This window comes from Myodes glareolus, chromosome 24 (genome assembly GCF_982192425.1).
Source record: "Myodes glareolus chromosome 24, mMyoGla1.1, whole genome shotgun sequence".
Classification (NCBI taxonomy): Eukaryota; Metazoa; Chordata; class Mammalia; order Rodentia; family Cricetidae; genus Myodes; species Myodes glareolus.
Window position 1 is genome coordinate 3,356,822 of NC_142049.1, and position 20,504 is coordinate 3,377,325.

Sequence of the window (20,504 nt, forward strand, 5' to 3'; positions counted from 1 at the left end):
CAGGACAGGCTCCAAATCTACAGAGAAACACTGTCTCGAAAAATAAAAAATAATAAAAAAAACAGTGACTGAAGAGTTTAAAGGATTAATGTTATCTCCTTAACTTTTATACCTAAAGATAGACAGTTATTGATGTCTTTTCCCTGTCCAATGAGGAAAGTTTCAAACCAGAAGAGCAACTTCAGCAATCAGTCCAGACCCTGAAAAGGAATGTTTTCTTTTACAGAGTTGAGTAAGGCACCGAGAAGAAGATGGACATTTATTGCAGCTTAGAAGGTAAGGGCGGAAGAGCCAACATTATCTTATTTTTGGTCACTAGTTGTTTTAAGAAAATACAAAGGGAAGTGGGCTACTGATAAAAGACAGAGCAAGGTGAAACATTACCATTCTGTCTTAGAGTCGAGGAGGAACTTTGAGGTCTTATCTTCAATGTCTCCTCTCTTCTTGTTGAGATGTCTCCAGGCCCAAGTCGCTCTCCTGTGCCAGCTCCTCTGGCAGCTGCACAACAGGCCCAGCTACTTCTTTTCCCCTCCTAACTGAGGCAACAGACTTGAAAGTCCAGTTGTTCTGAGTATTTCTTCCTGGGGAGTTCATTAGAGTCTGTGAAAAGCCTTTGGCCGTTTAAGAAAACCCAGGCCACTTCTGGTTCCCACGCAGTGCACCTCGTAGCACGGGAGCTGCACACCGTAAGTCCACGTTTCCGAACACACACCCTAGTCTTCTACATGTATACTCATGGGCAGAGTTTTTACGATAGTCTTTTCCTTTCAGCTACAGGAGACATGAATGAGTAAATCTTGGAAAAGGGATAACATCTTTGATATTGTCAACTCCTAGGATGCATTGTAAGTAGCGTTCAAATCCCATCCCAAAGCCTCCATGTGGCACAGATCCAAACTGGCGAAGATCCAGGTACCTGTTTTTAAAAACAGAGAATCATGACTTATAAACACGGTATGAGGTCAAAGGTTATGGCAGGAATTTTGTATTTTACAGTCATGTGTTGTGGATGTCACTGTGGTGAGAGCGCATGCCCGTCCTTTTGTCCCCAGAGACCCTGTGAAAACGGAGACATCGGGGAGATCTAGCTACCCAAGGCTTCCAAACAGTGGATTCCGCTGTGCAGGTGCAGGGCTGGTCACGTGACCTTTCTCTAGTTACTTACGCATCATTCCTGTACAGAAATCTTGCCTCATACTAGCTCTCCTTTCTCTTTCCACTTCCCAACTCAATGATATATTTTTACCATCTTATATTATACTAGTTTGTTTTTTTCTTTTCCCCCTGAGACGGGGTTTCTCTGTGTAGCCTTGGCTGTCCTGGAACTCGCTCTGTAGACCAGGCTGGCCTCAAACTCACAGAGATCCTCCAGCCTCTGCCTTCCAAGTGCTGGGATCACATTTACTACCATGCTGTGCTTCAGAGCTATACTTTGGTTCTAGGGCAAGCAGGTATAGAAAGATGCCAGGAAACATCTGGAACTGGCTACCGACTGTATTTGCATGTGGCAGCAGACACAGGGAATGCGTAAACGCTGGCTTCTCAAAGCACACAGGAACTTTCACAGAGGCCATGGCTGCGAAACTTTCATCAGTGCCTTTCGCTTTTAACACACTACGCCTACCACAGGGGAGGGGGATCCAAGTCATAAATATTTATATTTGAAAATCCTGTGTATGTGAAAGTTTCAGTTAGAGAATTAGTCTAGGAGCAGGAGAGAGGACTGGGCTGGTACAGCTGCTGTAGCAAAGCCCACTGTCCTGAGTTCTAGCCTGGGAACTGTATGGTAGAGAGAAAACCATCTCCCATGGCTGACCTCTGACCTCCACATGTTTGCTGTGGTGTGTGAAACTTCTTTCTTCCAAGGAACAAAGTCAAAATATTAAAAATAAAAAAATAGACAAGATTTACTAAGTATCATACTTACTTGGCCAATATATAAAATCTGCTGTTATTTAAGCAAGTTTTAAACACAATGGGTAATAGCTGATAGACCTTGAAGGGAAAATCGTGTAACTGCCTCAAGAGATCTAGCAGCCTATAGACAGCCATGCTCAGAAGAGAGAGGATGCAGGAACCAGCATTTACTGAGCGTTCTACTCAATGGAAACACAATGTCTGATGTTTTCATTTCATTCAAGACTCTGCAAAATACATATTACCATTTCATTTTATAATCATGAAACACAAGGCGCTAAGAGAGATCAAGATACTTAAGGGTTTCTCTGGAAACCTCCAGGCAGTCAAAGCCATGAGCAGAACTTTGTAACTCGGAAACCCATCTCCTTTGCTACCAAAAGGCAAGAGCATAATTTGTCATGTCCTCCTCCTAAGGACAACAAAAATGGTTAAGGATACTGCTGCTATCATTACACCAGGACCCTGAGGAAACACTATGTAAATAGTCTGTCCATTTGCAGGGATTGACAGTCTGCAGAAGGAAAACCAGAACAACTTTGTGGAAGTGAACATGACTTCAGACAGGTGGTTGTTCCTTTTCTTTTCTTTCCTTCTTCTTCTTCTTTTTTTTTTTTTAATACAGGGTTTCTCTGTAGCTTTGGAGCCTGTCCTGGAAATTGCCCTATAGACCAGGCTGGCCTTGAACTCACAGAGATCCACCTGTCTCTGCGTCTCCAAGTGCTGGGACTAAAGGTGTGCGCCACCAGCTGAGGGCTCTATAGCTCTTGGATGTCTAAGGCATCACTTAATCAAAGCTCCCAACATCAAACATAGGGAAACCGAAGTTCAATGGTTGAAGAGCAAAGGTTTTTGCTGGCCTATGTAGCAAAACCTTGTTTCATTACATGAACAAGACCACAGGTTAGATTTTGGTGTTTGGAGAGTTCTCAGCTCCATCCTAACTATGACCTTGGTTAAGTTAATTCATGTCTGGCCTCATGTTGGGGGTTGGTAAAAGGCTAACAACAGCATCTAAGAGTCGGTATGATTACAGGAATAATAAACAAGGATGGGAACATTACTTTATATACATGAGGTAGTAACTAAATGGTAACATCGCTTTACTGTTTTTCACAGACTGGAAGAGAGTAAACGATTTTCCGGCCTCACATTCAGTTCTTAGCATTGCTCACAGAGGCAGGGAAATCAGAGCAACAGTCTTCCCCACATAACACTCAGAATGCACGCAGAACAGGGGCCCCATCCTTACCACTGGTAGACTTCCGTAAGTCCTGATCTGTAAAGAAGAAAATAAGGAAAAAATTGAGACGTCAATAAAACATTTATTAATCAACCACCAAACACTTATTCTAGGTTGTGCATACAGGGACCTTTGTAAGAAACCACACTCAGTGAAGCCTGTGTCCCCCCAATCACACACAGTGGAAGTGAGGAGGTGAGGTTTCCTAATAGAGAGGAGACCGTATTAATAACAAAGCAATGAAAACACTGACAGCAAGCAATGAGGTTATAAAGTAAGAGGCACAGGCAATAAAATCTACAGAATGAAAACAGGACTGGAAGGGATGGCTCTGAGACATGCTTACTCTCCGTGATAAAATACAGACAGATTGAACTGGGAAAGGCTGAAGATATTCTCTGTTCTGCACGAGCCCTCATTTAGCTGTTTGAATAACTGTTCTAATTTCCTTTCTGAGATCTGTAAAATGAATCCATAGATTACATAAAAAATATTTTGGAGATAGAAAGTAAGAAATCTTATTTCTAATTGAACTCCTGTATGAACAGCAGAAACACTGTTCCCTCAAGGAGCCTGGGGGGCACGCAGACAATGCACACTTGGACACGAAGTTCATTCTGTAACATTTAAACCAACAGTACTGTAATCTAGCTCTTGTCTAGAGGAATACGAGTAACATTTTAGGTGCTTAGTGGTTACCGCAATTACCCTCAATCCTTTCCAAAGGCAGTAGAACCACACCTGAATGACAAGGACCTTCAAAGTTCTAGCTTTCTAAGGACAGACACGAGCTACAGCCACAGACAGACCCATGAGACAGGGGAGCACACATTTACTGCACTGCAAAGAAAAGTCTGGAGATTATCCGATGTCAGACACGGTTTCCTGGAGGGAAGATGAACTGAAGAATTCAGATCAACTAATCTTTCAACAGATACGGTTTCCTGACACATGCAACTTCTGTTATGCTAAAAAATTTTTAGAGAAATTTTAAATTCTTTCACAATGTCGCCAGGACCATCTCACAGGGAGTGGCAGCAGGGAGGTGGTAGTCCAGCCAATAACGGCCGCCTTCCACACCTTTTACTTCCTTTCTTCTGGAGCCTGACCCAAGGCAGCAGTTAGGAGGAGTTGGAGTTACAGTTGGGATCTTGGAAGAGCACCGGCTTCCAGAGCATGTCTCCATTAGGAAAAGGTGGCCTGAAAAATGGCTAATTTAGCAGGATATTTTCAAAAAATTTTTTCCAAGTGTGACAAAACCCAGAAAAACCAAAACCAAAACCAAATAAAATATAAAAATAAATAAATAAAAGGAGAAAAAAATCAATGTCCAATACAGCATAAGTGGAAACCATAAAACAGGTTTATAACCATGGTCAGTTTAGAAAGTCACTGTGGTTTTCTGGCAGATCATGCATACAGGACTGATAGTTCACTTAGAAATATGATTTCTTACTTTCTATCTCCAAAATATTTTTTATATAATCTATGGATCCATTTTACAGATCTCAAAAAGTAAATTAAAACCAAGTTATCCAAACAGTTAAACGAGGACTTGTGCCTAAGAGAGAAGTCAAGGGAAGGGAACCGATTACAAATGCTAGCTCAGCATCTTTCCACCTTCAACCATTCCCAGTGAAATTGTCTTCGCGACCAAGTGGGATCACGACTGTCATAAACCACAGTAATAAAAAGTGCACAGGTAACAGAAAACGAAGGAGAAGCTTTAAAGGGCCTGGGAATTTCTCTTGCTTTTATTGTCTTTTTTTTTTTTAATTTTAAGACAGGGCCTTAAATATTATGTAATTGTGTCTGACCTGGAACACATTATGAAAACCAGAATGGCTAGAAACTTAAAAATGATCCTTCTGCTTCTGCCTCTGAGTGCTGGGCCTACAGGAATGAGCCATCATGGGTTTTTTTTTTGTTTTGTTTTGTTTCTTTCTGTTTTTGAGAGGGTCTCCAGGCCAGCCTGCAACTTGTGAAATTCCTTCTCTTCCCTCGGCCACTCTATGAGATTATAAGCATGTACTCCTATCCCTGCCAATAGATCGAGTCTTCAAGAAAGGGATGCTTATAGATGTTAGAGAAACATTCCTCAGGATGGCATGGAGCCAAAGCGCCAGCCCTGTCGGGTGTGAGGAGCCCCTCCCCAGGTACTGAAGTGTGTTTCCTTTGTGTCTGACCAATATCTGGCTCTGAGGGCCCCTCCCCAGGTCCTGAAATGTGTTTCCTGTGTGTCTGACCAATACCTGGCTCTGAGGGCCCCTCCCCAGGTCCTGAAGTGTGTCTCCTGTGTGTCTGACCAATACCTGGCTCTGAGGGCCCCTCCCCAGGTCCTGAAGTGTGTCTCCTGTGTGTCTGACCGATACCTGGCTCTGAGGGCCCCTCCCCAGGTCCTGAAGTGTGTTTCCTTTGTGTCTGACCAATACCTGGCTCTGAGGGCCCCTCCCCAGGTCCTGAAGTGTGTCTCCTGTGTGTCTGACCGATACCTGGCTAGTCGCTGCTCGAGGATGTGGTACCGTTCCTCCCTGAGGCTTCCTCCAAAGAGCTCCCCAACTCCAGGAACCAGAAGATCCACAGCAGCGACCTAAAGAAGAAACCAAGCAACCAACCATGAATATCACTGTACCTCCCTGTGACTCCAACACTCGGGCTTTCAAACACATGAACTGTTTTCTTGAAACAATTTTAAAATTGGCTGTTTGACTGCTTATTAGAATCTTACTTGGAGGAATATGTCTTAAATCAGCTGGATAAACAGTTCTCAACCTGTGAGTCGTGACACCACAGGGGTCACATATCATATCCTTCGTATCAGACATTTACATTATGATTCGTAACAGTAGCAAAATTATGATTATAAAATAGCAACAAAATGACTTTATGATTGAGGGGTCAGCACAACATGGGGAGCTGTATTAAAGGGGTACAGCATGATGAAGGCTGAGGACCACTGAGCTAGAGCATAGCATCAGAAGCTGCAAATTTTGAAAATTCCCTTTGGAAAAGATCTGTATCTTTTAATTATGTGGCTAAAAGTGTATTTACTTGTTCCTGTTTCTAAGCTTCCTCCTGACTGCGCTGACCAGCAAAGGAAGGGCCAGGAGCCCTCAGTGCTACCCTGGGTTAGTCTTTTTCTTAGGAATTTATCAAATCACAGGCAAAATTCAACCCATGACCTTCAATTTTGAACTCCTCTGTATTAACAATCATTTCTACTTAAAAAAAAAAAAAAAGGTTCAAAGAACCAGAACGCAGAGCACTGGTGTAGATCTGGTGGTTCCGAAGAATAATAGGGATTAGAGACTGGAGTAAACATCTCATTAAAGATTTGCCAGTTGCCACTAGGGAAATTCCCAGGAACCCACAAGGATAACCTCAGCTAAGACCCTAGCAATAGAGGAGAGCATCCTGAACTGGCCTTGCCCTATAGTCAGATTGATAAATATCTTAAATGTCATCATAGAACCTACATCCAGCAGAAGCAGAGATCCACAGAGTCCAGTTGAAAAGAGCGAGGAACAATAATATGAGCAAAGGGGTCAAGACCACAATGGGGACACCCATTGAATGTGGGTGACAGTTGTGAGGCTGGGGCAGTGTGTGGGGCCACTGGCAGTGGGATCAGGATTTATCCCTAGTGCTTGATTGGCATCTTGGAGCACAGTCTTTTTGGAGTGATACCTTGCTCAGCCTACATGGGGTGGGGGGAGGGCCTTGATCTTGCCTCAAAGTGATATAGCAGACTTGACTTCCCATGGGAATCCTTACCCTCTCTGAGAAGTGAATGGGGGTGGGGTGGGTGAAAGGTGGGGAGCAGGAGGAGGGGAGGGAGTGGGAACTGAGACTGGTACGTAAAATGTAAAATGAATAGAACATGTTTTATAAATAAATATATTTCACTTAAAAATTTGCCAGTTGTGGAGAAAAATGCCTTAATTCAAAGATGACCAAGTTTGGACCTTTTAGTATGAATCTGCAGCCTTGACATTTTAGTAGTGGAAAGACTTCAGCTCTGCCCTTTAATCCCTCTGCTAGGGGAGTACCAGAGGCTGCATCACGTTCTTTTGCACATTTCCCTAACTCTCCGAGCTTAGACGAAACCTGTCTCACTCTGCATCTTCTGCTGGGTGTGAGTGTGGGTTCTGCTTCCGTCGCACAGCTGCAGCACACGCGGTCTGGAAATAGTCCGTGTTGGTACTCAAGCCGAGCAAACCCTGGCTTCTATTTATGATGTTCCCTTCTGACTCTGACTCTTGATCCCAATCAATGCCCTCAAAAATAAGGCTTAGGTTTTCAATTAAAAAGCAGGATAAAGGGAACAAAGCCTCTGACAGGAGACTTTCTTCTACTCCTTCTGTTACCCCCGACCTTACAGCAGGGAAAACCCTCTGGTACCAGAGCCAGGGGATGCAGATGGGCAATGGGGCAACACTGAAAACCATACTCTTGTTTTAGTCCTGAGTCAATCTCATTACTTATGCTTGCTAAATGGACAGTGTTTTATAGCTTACAAAGATACTAATGGTTTCAAAGAACTATAATTCTCACCTTGTCTCAAAATACGCTCCCATTCCCTCAGGGTCAAGGTAATTATCACCTTTCTTTTTTCCTTGGGAGTTCTAAACTCCCAGCTAGCCAGCAGAGATCAGTTGGGAGCCAAGTAAACATACAAGCTATCCTTGTGGGCTCTTCCTCTTGGAGAAAGGAAAACATTTCTGTAGACACCACCTTAGGATTAAAGTCTGACTCTGTGGGAATCACATGTGACTCATCCTTAGCTCTCTCTCTGCCTTCCTGTTCAAGTCCCTTACCATGGCCCATCAAGAGTTCTTTAGAACAGTGTGTGTGTATGCATGTGTGCGCGTGCACACATGCACGTGCATTGTGCAGGTCAGAGAAGAACGAAGCAGGCATTTGTTCTCTCCCCCCACTCAGGCTCTCAGGCTTGGTGGCAGGGACTGTTACCTGCTGAGCCATCTCAGTGGCACCTCTAACATTTCTGCAGAGCTCAGTTTGCAGAGATGACTGAACAGTTTTAGAGATGTCAGTTCTGCCTTTCACCAACCATCTGCCGTGAAAAAGGAACAGCATTCCTCTTTGTAGTGAACTTACTCATGAAAAGTCCGGCCTGTGCCCTCTTGGCTATCACCCTACAGAGAACTATGGAGTTACGTTTTCTTGACTACGATTGCACAGGCTGAAGCTGTTCTTCTGAATTCCCTATAAACGGCACCACACAGCACAGAGTTCTGGGGCTTGGCTCCTCTCACTGACAGCTGTCTTTGTGGAACTCTTCATGCTGACATTGCCTTCATCATCCTGTCTGCTGCTCTGACGGATGAGCTGTCATGATGGAATTCCTCAGTCTCAGTCAAAAAGACTCATGAACCACCTCTTGATCAAATTTCTATTCTCATTGTTACACCCATTATATAAGGTCCAGTAGTGCTATAGGGGACTGAGTATGATCTGTGTCCCCCAAGGGTCTGAACAAAGATTTGATCCACAGATGCTACTGAAAGGAGACGGACGCCCAATGGAGGCTACTAGTTCAGAGGAGCGCGGGGCACGCACTTTTCTGGTCTCCTGGGCCAGTTCTGAGGATGCTGGGGAGTATGGAACAGTAATGGGCTGGGTCCTCACGCTTCAGGGGAACAAGGACTCAGTCAGGAACTGGGCTAGAGGGCATTGGTGCTACGTCCTGACACACAATATGACTTCCTTCTACCTGTGTCCTGAGAGCCTGAGTAGAGCTTAATCTCAAGGTAACAGACTAATTTCTTTGGCAGAGGGCATTTCAAGAGAGCACAGCGTTGGGCTGTGGGGTGGCTACTGCTCACCGGTGTCCCTCAGCTCCCAACCTCGTGTACTCTTCGTCACGTCAGGCTGTGCGCACCTTCATTTTCTTGAAGTGAGTGGCGGGAAGGGAACCACACTGCGGAGATGCCATTCTTTAACTTACCACTCCAGGCCCAAAGCTTTACACACAGGTTGGCTATTTCTCCACTATCACTCGCTTAGAGAAAACACCAGTGACCTTCTACTTTAGAGGCGTGGGGAGAGTGACAGAAATATTTTCACTCTGTAAGCTAGGCTGGCTTGTAACTCACTATGTGGTCCAGGCTAGCTTCCAACTCAGGGCAACTCTCCCGTCTCAGCCTTCCCACTTCAATTGTTTGCTTTTAAGATGTCAATGACTCTTGTTCTCATTGGCCTTCTGTTGCTGCGGCAAACACTAATGTTCAGCGGGAACCTCCATCTCACTCCTGCTATGACACCATCAATTGTCTGTGTTTTTGTTGGTGTAGACAACTACCTTGGGTTGCAGTTTTCCTTCCCGTATTTGTGTTGTGTAGGGCTGGGTCTAGTATTTTGTGGCTAGGTATTGGTGAAATTTAGATTTGTCATGGAATATCTTGTTTTGTCCTTCTATGGTGATCGACAGTTTTGCTGGGCATAGTAGTCTGGGCTGGCATCTGTGATCTCTTAGTGTCTGCATAACGCTTGACCACGACCTTCTGGCTTGCACTGTCTCCAATGAGAAGTCAGGTGTAATTCTGATAGGTCTACCTTTATAGGTTACTTGGCCTTTTCCCTTTGCAGCTCTTAATATTCTTTCTTTACTCTGTATGTTTAGTGTTTTGATTATTATGTGGTGAGAGGACTTTTATCTGGATCCAGTCTATTTGGTGTTCTGTAAACTTCTTGTATCTCCATAGGCATATCTTTCCTTAGGTTGGGAAAGTTTTCTTCTATGATTTTGCCAAGTATATTTTCTGTGCTTTTGAGAAAGACCTAAACTAGAACTGTTCAGATGGGTCAGTTCTTAACTGCCAAGAACCAAGAATGACCATAAATATGCACTCTTTAAATTAAAATTCAGAGGTTCAGTAGCTTGTCTATGATCACATGTTTGTCTTGTCGAGACAGCATCTCACTGTGTAGCTCTGGCTGTTCTGGAACTCACTCTGTAGGCAGTACACAGGACAGATATCAGATACTTCTTGCTGTGTCCTTGGCCTTAAGCTAGGCACACAGGTGTCCTGTTGCAGGTGCTCTAGACAAAGGAAAGTCACCGGCTACATAGTTACCCACGTGAGTAAAAAGTTACAAGTGTGTTAAGGTTAACATGGATTAAGAATTAGCGGCTCGTAACAAAGAGTCTGGCAACATACGCTCATTGGTAAAAAACAGGTCTGACTCTTTTGGGGTAACCCATCACTTTCTCCCTGGGTTTAAGGCCTGCTCTACAGGAAAGAACTCGATATAAACCGGCTAAGGGCTTGTAGCTGAGGAGCCGCTCCTATGATGTTGCTATCTGGATAAAACAGTCTCCTGAGCATTAAGCTTTATAACCAGAGATAAGTGCAGCCTTTGGCTCTCACCAGAGAAGCTTCTTCTGCAGAGGACAGTGGTTGATACAGGTGCTCACAAGTGGTCAAAGTACAGGGAGCAAGCGTCTCTGGTGTGCTCAGCCCTGAGTGGGACAGGTCAGACACACTCGGACACCACCATGGAGGAGGTGAGAAATAGGTGAGAGTTGAGGATGAGGAGACTGCTGTGCGATGCTGGGTGTGACAGGGCCATTGTGCTCATAAACTCACAGTGACAGCCTTCCAACACAGGTGGGGGACAGCTCAGGAAGCTCCACCCACACCTGACACATGATTGGCAGGTGGAGGAGGGCTCAGGAAGCTCCACCCACACCTGACACATGATTGGCAGGTGGAGGAGGGCTCAGGAAGCTCCACCCACACCTGACACATGATTGGCAGCTGATGGTTGCTGGGGGGGGGAGATTTTTTTCCCTTAGGAGTGTCACCTCTGGAAATATATGCATTTCTGTAATATATATATATATATAGTTCATATACATACACACACATATATGAAATTTTCAAATAATGAAGTTATATTAAACTAAAAAAAATAATACTAGGTCTTAAATTTAAAAGATGTCTCTGACTATAATGGGTTAGAGAAGGTTCTTTTGAGAAATAAGTAATCTGGAGAATAAGCAAAATCACTTAGGTGTAAAGAGAATAAAGTATGCACAGGGCATAAGTTAGGGGATGTGTAATGGCAGACGGGCGATGGGTGTGGTGTACAGAGGGCAGACGGATGGGCGATGGGTGTGATGTACAGTGGACAGACGGACGGGCAGGGGGGTGATGTACAGAGGGCACACGGACGGGCGGGGGGGGTGATGTACAGAGGGCAGACGGACGGGCGGGGGGTGTGATGTACAGAGGGCAGACGGACGGGTGGGGGGTGATGTACAGATGACAGGCGGATGGGCGGGGCGGTGGTGGTGATGGTGGTGTGGAGTACAGAGGGCAGACGGACGGGTGAAGGGTGTGATGTACAGAGGGTAGATGGATGGGTGAGGGATGTGGTGTACAAAGGGCAGATGGACGGGTGCGGGGAGTGTGATGTACAGTGGACAGACAGGCGGGGGAGGGGTGACGTACGGAGGGCAGGCAGACGGGTGGGGGAGGGGTGACGTACAGAGGGCAGGCAGACGGGTGGGGGAGGGGTGACGTACAGAGGGCAGGCAGAGCACGGCATGGTCACACCTGATCTAGTAGGACAAACAGGAGGCCACTTACTGGTTTTAAGAAGGAGCTAACACAAGATTTACAATTTGATTTTTTGAGACAGGGTCTCATTTATCCTAGGTTGGCCTCAAACTATGTAGATGAAGATAATCTTGAATTTCTGATCTTCCCAAGGGTGGAATACAGAACTGGGCAATCACACTCGGCTTTAGAATTCCATTTTCTCAAGCTCGCACCAAAGGAGATCAGAGACTGGAGGGAAGCGTGGACACGGGAAGAACAGTCAGGAGGCCAAGGAGAAGGTGCGGCGGGCAAGACTCAGGTGAGATCTTAATTCAAAGGGTAAACACGGTAATGGACTATTTAGCAGTATACAACGTCAGAATTTAGTAATGGCTTGTGCACCACAGGGAGAGAAGGATTTTGGGGATACTCAGGTGTGGAGTTTCTACAATGACCAGGAGAGAAAATATTAAAGATGATCATGGTCAGACATGGTGACATACTCCTTTAACCCCAGCACTTGGGAGGGGCAGGTGGATCTCTCTGAGTTCTCCTTGAGCTTTAGGCCAGCCTAGTGAGTTCAGGCTGGCCAGGCTTCCATACTGAGCCCTAGTGAAAGGAAGGAAGGAAGAAAGAAGGGGAAGAAAAATAACAGATCAAATATGATCAGGGAAGGGGAAAGTCCTGGACTCAGCTTTGGTTATAGACGGTAGTCAATGAGGCAGGAAGGTCTGCCCAGGGCAGATGAGATGGTACAGGGGATAAAGATGCTTGCCACAAAGACCGATGGCCTGAGATGCATCCCTGAGCTCCACGTGGCAGAAGAGAACTTCCTCCCACAATCTGTCCCCCAAACCATGCACACGAGCCTTCCAGTAAACAAGTGGGTGTAACAATCACAGTAATAATAGCAGGAATGAGTTCAGAGCTTGAAAGATAAGCCTCGAGTAGACTTCTTCAAACGGAAAGCTATGGGGACAAATGAAATCACCTGCCAAAGGAAAGAAGATGCAAGATTTAGATTTAACGAATTCCAAAACCAATCTGTAGAGAAGACTAATTAGAGTAACCAGTGGAACAGGGAGAGGAAGCGGGAAGACATGATGCCACAAAGCCAAGGGGTGGAGGATGCGAAGTGCGAAGAACAAGAAGCTGACAGCGCTGCATCATGCAGATCACCACTGAACCAACAGCGGCGGCTGCAGCAGTTGACAGCAGGAGAAAAACGTCAGAGGTAAAGACCAAGGGGCAGGAAACGTGGTTGATGCAGAAAGTGAAAACCGTAAATAAACAAAGTGCAATCTTGAGGCAGAGTTTAGACTGAGAGAGTTACATTTGGACTACAAAACATGAACACATTGCTATGCGTTTACCAGTCCTTTCCATGATATGCAGAGTCAGGTAAGATGGCTCAGGACAGCAGGGTAACCCGAGTAAATCTTCACACAGAAGGCAGGATGTAATACAAGAATGTAATATACGACATTTCTGGACATGACATGGGGGAGCACACAGTGCAGCCGTGGGATAGGGACAGTAGGAGATCAGTTATCTCGTTGTGTGACGTTTTCGTTTGCAAACAGAGAACACAATCCTAGGCAAACAGCTCTAGGATTCCAGACAAGATGGCAGAATGTGTCTACACCGTCTTCTAAGAGACAGGAAACTTGCAGACAGGTGTGCACGCATTCCTAAAGTGGTGGGGTTTGGTTTACTGGTAGGGTGTAATCTTCATTTTCTACACGAGGTAAGATACGGGATAGCAAAATGTAGGTTTTTCACCTATTTTGAGATAAACATATCTGTCTCATAGACTTATAACTAATGATATTGCACATATAGTGATTCGGGAAATTTATAAGTCAACAGTGTATTTTCAGAGCTCAGCCTGTCAGTAGAATGAGAAGAGAGAAAGTAAATTAGGAGTAAAATCAATTGGAAATAGAGCGTAAAGAAGAACGGAGGTTAAAAGGGGCCGAACAGATCAGAGAACCGATACAGGCAGCTGGAGAAGATAGAGGAGGCCCGTGACAGGCAGTCAGCTAAGAACTCCTCCATCCCTCCATGGCCTTCCCTCGCTGGTTCTATATATAGCGCAGACAAAAGAACGCTAAGCTGACCGCTCTCCTGCCTTCTCACGCCAGTGGCATTATCTGAGGTCCAGCAAGCTTTCTCTCCCAGGAGTCTCCTGATCAATACTGAACTTGACACTGGCCCCGTGTTATTCAGTGTTCTAGCCCACTTCCTGAGCGCAGCTATTCAAACAAGAGCAAAACGAAAGGCCCTTACATTTGGCTCCGCTAAAGTGAGAGCCCCCTGTGAGAAGAATGAGAAGTATGTTTACAGAACACTGAGTTCTGTGGGAAGACTGGGTACAGTTTAGGACAACATTGGGGGCCAGGTTTCGACGAGCCACACTTATTTAACACCCTTCTTACCGTAGGCTGAGGGCCATCTTCATTATCCCGCATGTAGAAAGGCTTGAGTGCCGCCGGGTAGTTAATGACGAAGACCGGCGTGCCGCCGCAGTGTCTCACCAGGTACTTCTCATGTTCAGTGTGCAGGTCCTCACCCCACTGTATGAGGACAAGGAGACAGGGATGAAACGCACACAATCTGTACCAGTGCCAAGGCTCTCTCTCCTGGGGGCTCGGCGATGTGTGCAGCTGTCTGCCAAGGCCACAGCTGACCAAACGAAAGGGAGAGACTCGCTAAGAAGAGCGGTCAAAGGCCTGGGAAGATGAAAGCTGAACCCAGCAGACAAACACTATTGTTTCTGGGCCCCATCTCAGGGAACAGCGTTCAGCAAGTGCGGCACAGGCAGGAAAACAAAATACTTTCCAAAGGGATAAAACGGATGCAGAATTATGGTTTTTATTAATATTGCTTAAAGTTTCTCCCCTAGTTACTGTTCCTAAGTCTCAGGAAATTAAAGGATGGTGAGAGTACTTCTAATACTAAGCCTATCTTCAGAGAGGCGGCTTTTCTCGGTGAATTTCTATTTTAATGAAAGAGCCAATTCATATATGAGATGCTCTTTGATCAATATGTAATGATACTACTCGGTCTATTTATTTAGCAAACACTGCTGTGACTATGAAATTCCAAGGGCCAATATTAAATGTTGGATACGGTAGTAAGAAAACAAAACAAAACAAAACAAAACAGAAGGGTAATCACTCTTGACTTCGTGAAGCTTGATACCAAAAAGGAAATTACACAATTAATTATGATAAAACCAACAAGTGCTGGTTGGTGGTGCCCACCTAGAATGCCAGCACCCATAATCCCAGAGGCAAGATCAGCAGTTCAAGGTCACCCTCGCGACCCAGGAAGCTGGAGACAAGCGGGACTGCTGAGATCCTTCCTCAAGGACTAAAGCCACGGCCACAAAGAAGCTGAGGCTACTGATCTAACAACTGGAGATGGAACTAGGAGACAGGTCAAAGGTCGCACACCATGCTGCTCACCACTCCCATGGTCACCAGCACCCCCACAACACCACAGAAACACTTTAAACAGGATGCTTAATTAGGGAAAACTATTTTAGATTTATTTTCTAAAGTGTAATTTCCCCTACTTAACAGACTGGCCTACATGTCATAGTTACACAGAAACAAAAATTGCAAAATTGTCCTTTATTTTATAATGACAAGTGAAAAACATCACAATTCTCCAAACAAGGATATTTATTTGTTTTATTGGCTTTTTTTCTGTTGAAATTAGTAGGAGTTTGTACTCAGTCTTGACTTCTTAGATGTTTGATCAGCCACAGAAAGCACAGGGGTTCCCTCAGCTACAAACGGACAAGAGGCACAAGTCTGCACCAAATAAGCACACAGATGGCTTAACTAGAAGATTGAGCTATAAACATGTCACTGGTAGAGAAAGGAAATGGTATCACACAACCAGCATTTTTCCTACCCTGTCTCCATCAAAACAATCTACTCGCAATTAAAAAAAGCAATATACATGAGTTACACTATATGTAATGAAGGATAGTGGATGGAGAAAAATGAAAGAATAAGAAAACACTACTCAGTTGGGCAGCGGTAGCGCACACCTTTAATTCTAGCATGTGGGAGGCAAAGGCAGGGAAATCTCTGAGTTCAAGGTCAGTCTGGTCTAAGAAGTGAGACTCTAGAAGTCAGAAGGACCCAGACAGATGTCAGGCAGACTCAAGAGAGCACAGATGCTAGCTCAGACTACTATTTCCAAGATGGAGAAAATAAGACCATGTCAAAAACTAAATTTAAGTAATATCTATCTACAAATCCAGCTGTAGAGAAGGTGCTAGAAGGAAAACTCCACCTAAAGAAGTTAACCACACTCCAGAAAACACAGGGAAGAAATAATTCCAAACCAACAACTCAAATAAGGTGAAACACACACACACACACACACACACACACACACAGAGTAAAATCACCAAAACCAAAACAAAACAGGAATCACCAAATACCAATTATTGATCTCTCTCAACATTAATGGTCTCAATTCTACAATAAAAAGACACCGATTAGGAGACTAAATGTGAAAACAGGACCCATCCTTCTGCTGGACACACATTAACATCAAGGATAGATATCGCCTCAGGGCAAAAGGATGGAAAAGATACTCCAAGAAAATTGTCCTAAAAAGCGAGCTGGTGAAGCCATTTTAACATCTGACAAAATATATTTCAAATCAACAGTAATCAGAAGAGACAGGAACGGACACGACATACTCATCAGGGGAAAAGTTTACCAAGAGGACATAACAATTCTTACCATCTACGCACTAAAGACAAGGTCACCCAAGTTCATATAAGAATCACTATTACATCTTAAATCACATATTGGCACTCACACATTGACATTGGGAGATTTCAGTACCCCACTCTTGACAGTAGACAAGTCATCGTGATAAAAACTAAACAGAGGGATGTCAGCGCTAACTGACATTATACACTAAATAGACTTAACAAACATTTACAGAACATTTCACCCAAATACGAAAGCATGTACCTTCTTCTCTGTACCTCATGGAACTTTCTCCAAAACTGACCACATACTCAGACACAAAGCAAGTCTCACCAGATACAAGAAAATTGAAATAATGTCTTGCATCCTAGCTAAACAGCATGGATTAAAGATGGATACCAACAACAACAGAAACAACGGAAAGCTTACAAACTCGTGGAGACTGAACAACTCTTGACTGAAAGAACAATAATGGGTCTAGAAAGAAATTAAAAGTTTTCTAGAACTGAATTAAAATAAATACATGGGACACAATGTTCCAAAGAGGCAAGCTCATAGCGCTAAGACCTATATAAAAAAGTTGGAGAAGAGCAGGCACTGATCTATGAGTATAGCAGAATGACATCAGAAGTCTGTTTAGGTTTATTATATAGACCAGCAATACTTGGATTCACCCTATGTCCCTGGACTATCTGGTCTCAGGGTGTTGGTAACCCAAGCAGTGTTGGACATGGGTTTCATCTTACACAGTCAAATCTCATAGTAGTAAATGAATCTCAGAGATACCTTGTCTCAGAGATCACACAATAGGAACACATCTCAAAGCTCTAGAAGGAAAAAAAAAAAGAAATCAGACACAAAAGACATAGACAGCAAGAAATAATCAAACTCAGGGTTGTAATCAAGGAAATAGGAACAAACAAATAAAAACAATTCAAAGAATCAATGAGACAAAGAGGCAGCTCTTTGAGAAAATAAGGAAACCTGACAAACCCTTATCCAAATTAACTAAAAGACAGAGAAAGAATATCCAAATTAACAGAATTAGAAATGAAAAGAGGGTTAGAACACGAGACACTGAGGAAATCCAGAGAATAAGAAGGATATACTTGAAGCTCTCTATCAAACTGGAGATCTGAAAGAAATGGGTAATTCTCTTGATACTTACTAAAGTTAAATAAAGAGCAGAAAAGCAATGAAAAATATTTATAACCCCAGTGAAATAGAAGCAGTCATTAAAATATTCCCAACCAAAAAAAGCCCAGGCCAGATGGCTTTAGCACAGAATCCAACCAGGCTTTCAAAGAAAGCTAAGGCTAATACTTCTTAAATTATTCCAAAAAATAAAAACAGACTTTTCTGAGTTCTAGGCTAGGTCTACATACCGAGTTCCTGGTCAGCCAGAGCAACACAGTGAGACTTGACGATTTACTCTCGAGCATGCCTAACATAGACTTACAAAGCCTGTGTATAGATCCACAAGTCTCATGTTCCCGAGAATAAGGTTATTTAGTGAAGCTAAAGATTGGGAAACATGCTCGCGTGCGTGCACATGCACACACACATACACACACACACACACACACACGCACATGCATGCACATACATACACATACCCACACACTTCATATAATACCTTGGGTGTAAAGGTGAAGTTCTGGGATGCTTGCTTTAGGATCTCAACTGCCTCTGTGTAAGAAATGCTGGGAAAACAAAGCAGAAGTGGAAAAAGGTTAGCACAGTGGGACTACTGTACACTAGGCCGTTTTAGACTAGAAAAAGTTCCAATACAATCGGTGAGGTCATAAATGATCACCAAGGAATCGGAGATCTGGGCTGATCTAGTCCTAGGAGTATGTGTTCTGCATGAAGAGAAGCGGCTGTTCAGTAGCTCCACCCTGGCCCAGCATGCAACGTGCATGAAAGTCACGTCAGAAAGCGGTTTCTCAACATCCATGCTCCACCAATACTCTACTAAAAAGAACAAAAGACTTTTCTAAAAGCTGTCACTTACTCGTCGAGAGAACAAATATGTCACAGCTACTAGATGGTGCTGGAGACACTGTAGACAAAAACAGGGCCCCTGCCTTGTTGGAGCCAAGATGTGTGTGTGAGTGGGAACAAAGGTAAACAGACAGCAGTGCCCAGAAGCCATCATGAAGAAGCACAGAAGGGGCGTGTCTGGGTACCGCCGCAGACAACGTACTCAGGGAAGGCCCACTGAGTTGGTGACATTTGGACAGAAACTTGCATCAGAAAATGAAAAAAATGAACCATATAAATAACTGGGAGGGATACTCTAGACAAAAATATACCAAGTACGGGGCCTTCAGTGAGGAAGTCTGTCCACCAAAGGAACAGAAAGGTCAGGGTGCCTAGAACATCTGGAACACGGGCAAAGCGTCCAGGAAAGGCAGTAAGAATGGCAGTCAGATCACGAGCAGTTCTTCAACCCCGGCAGAAGCCTTGGTAACATGTTCTAAGCATTCGGAGACTGCTGAAAACTAGCACTGGTTTTCCCCGTAAGGAACTCTCCTGCCTAACATGGAAAAATACCATTGCATGTGTACAGACACCGAGCCGCTGAGCTGGGAGGACTGCGGAGCCCAGGAGGACAAGGCTAGTCCAGCTACAAAGGGAGAGGAAGATGGTGGGAGAGGAGGAGGAATGAAAGGAAGAAGAGAAGGAAGAAAGGGAGAGAGCAAGGAAAGTCAACAGCACATGCATCTCCCATCCTGCTCCACAGTCACATGTGTAAGTATGTACATCGCATGTGTGCCTGGTGTCCATCGAGGCCACAGGGTGTCTGAGCCTCTGGGACTGGAGTTACAGGTTATGAGCCACCGTGTGGGTGCTCAGAATCGAGCAGAGTCCTTTGTGAGAACAGCGAGTGCTCTGAACTACTGAGAAACCTTCCCAGCACCTCCTGTCAAATGCTGCATTCGCTGTTACCACTTTCTTGTGCATCCTTTCAGAAGATTACAAATAAATATGTATTTACAAAATCTGTTTTAGTAAATATCAGAGCATATATCATACACACTTTCATTTTACTCAACATTGTATGTTACAGATCTTTGCGTTGTGATGAAGAACTTGTTTTATTAGACAAGGTCTCATGTAGCCCTGGCCAGCTTCGAATACACTATGTAGCTGAGGGTGACCCTGAATTCCTGATCCTCCTGCCTCTACTTCCTGAGCACTGGGAAAACAAACATGTACCACTACACACAGCGTTATGTGATGCTGAGGACTGAACATGGCAATCTTTACGCGTGACGGAGAAGCTCTCCACTAGCCGAGCTACAGCCACAGTCAAAGAACTTCAGCTTTTGAATTAAACGTAACATTCCAATTATGTATGTACCTATTTACTTTAGTTACTCACCAATGGCTTTTCAGATGTTTCTAGTCTCTCGCTACTATAAATCACGACTGCACATCCCTGTCCAACGCAACTGACAACAATTCTTACATACTGATTTTACACGTGAGAAAATCGGATTATTGGATCAAAACTTAGAACTTTTTATGTATTCTGAAGCATACTGCCAAATTTACTGGCCTCCCTTTCAAAAGACCATAAAAGTGTCCACATGCCAACAGCATATGAATATGCCAGTAGCATACGAACACACCAGTAGCATACGAACACGCCAGTTTCCTTACAAATTATTGGGGGAAAAAAACACCGCAACAGTATTTTGGATGATTAAAAAAAATCTACAAAATTCTTTGAAAGACTCTGAGCTCAACCTACGCAGTACAAACTTAGGCTGTGGATTCTGGACCTACACAAACTAACTAGAAAATGCCCTCACAGCACAAGTACAGCCAGGCATGTTGTGAGCAACAGAATTTGCTGAACGCCCACTCTGTGTATTTCTAAGGAAATAGTGGCACTTAGTTGCGGAAGTAATAACAATGTGAAAGTTGAGCATGTGCAGAAGGGAAGCCGAAGATTAGTGAGAACAGGAGCGACTGGCCAGAGACCTCTCCTGTCAGGACGAGGCTGATCTGTTGGCTCAGTCAGCG

General features: G+C 44.2%; 1 protein-coding gene across 2 annotated transcripts in view; it reads right to left on the minus strand.

Annotated features, from left to right (window-relative positions):
- Window positions 1-233: 233 nt before the first annotated feature.
- The window catches only part of Nars2 (asparaginyl-tRNA synthetase 2, mitochondrial), an 80,481-nt gene continuing 60,210 nt past the window's right edge, over window positions 234-20,504 (minus strand). For both annotated transcript variants that reach the window (XM_087901259.1, XM_085682975.2), the window contains 5 exons: window positions 18,106-18,172; window positions 14,166-14,303; window positions 5,653-5,750; window positions 3,170-3,196; window positions 234-916 (listed from right to left, as the gene is read on the minus strand). In XM_087901259.1, coding sequence (XP_087757385.1) covers window positions 772-916; window positions 3,170-3,196; window positions 5,653-5,750; window positions 14,166-14,303; window positions 18,106-18,172 — 475 coding nt within the window. In that variant the 3' untranslated portion in view covers window positions 234-771. The remainder of the gene's footprint in view (window positions 917-3,169; window positions 3,197-5,652; window positions 5,751-14,165; window positions 14,304-18,105; window positions 18,173-20,504) is intronic.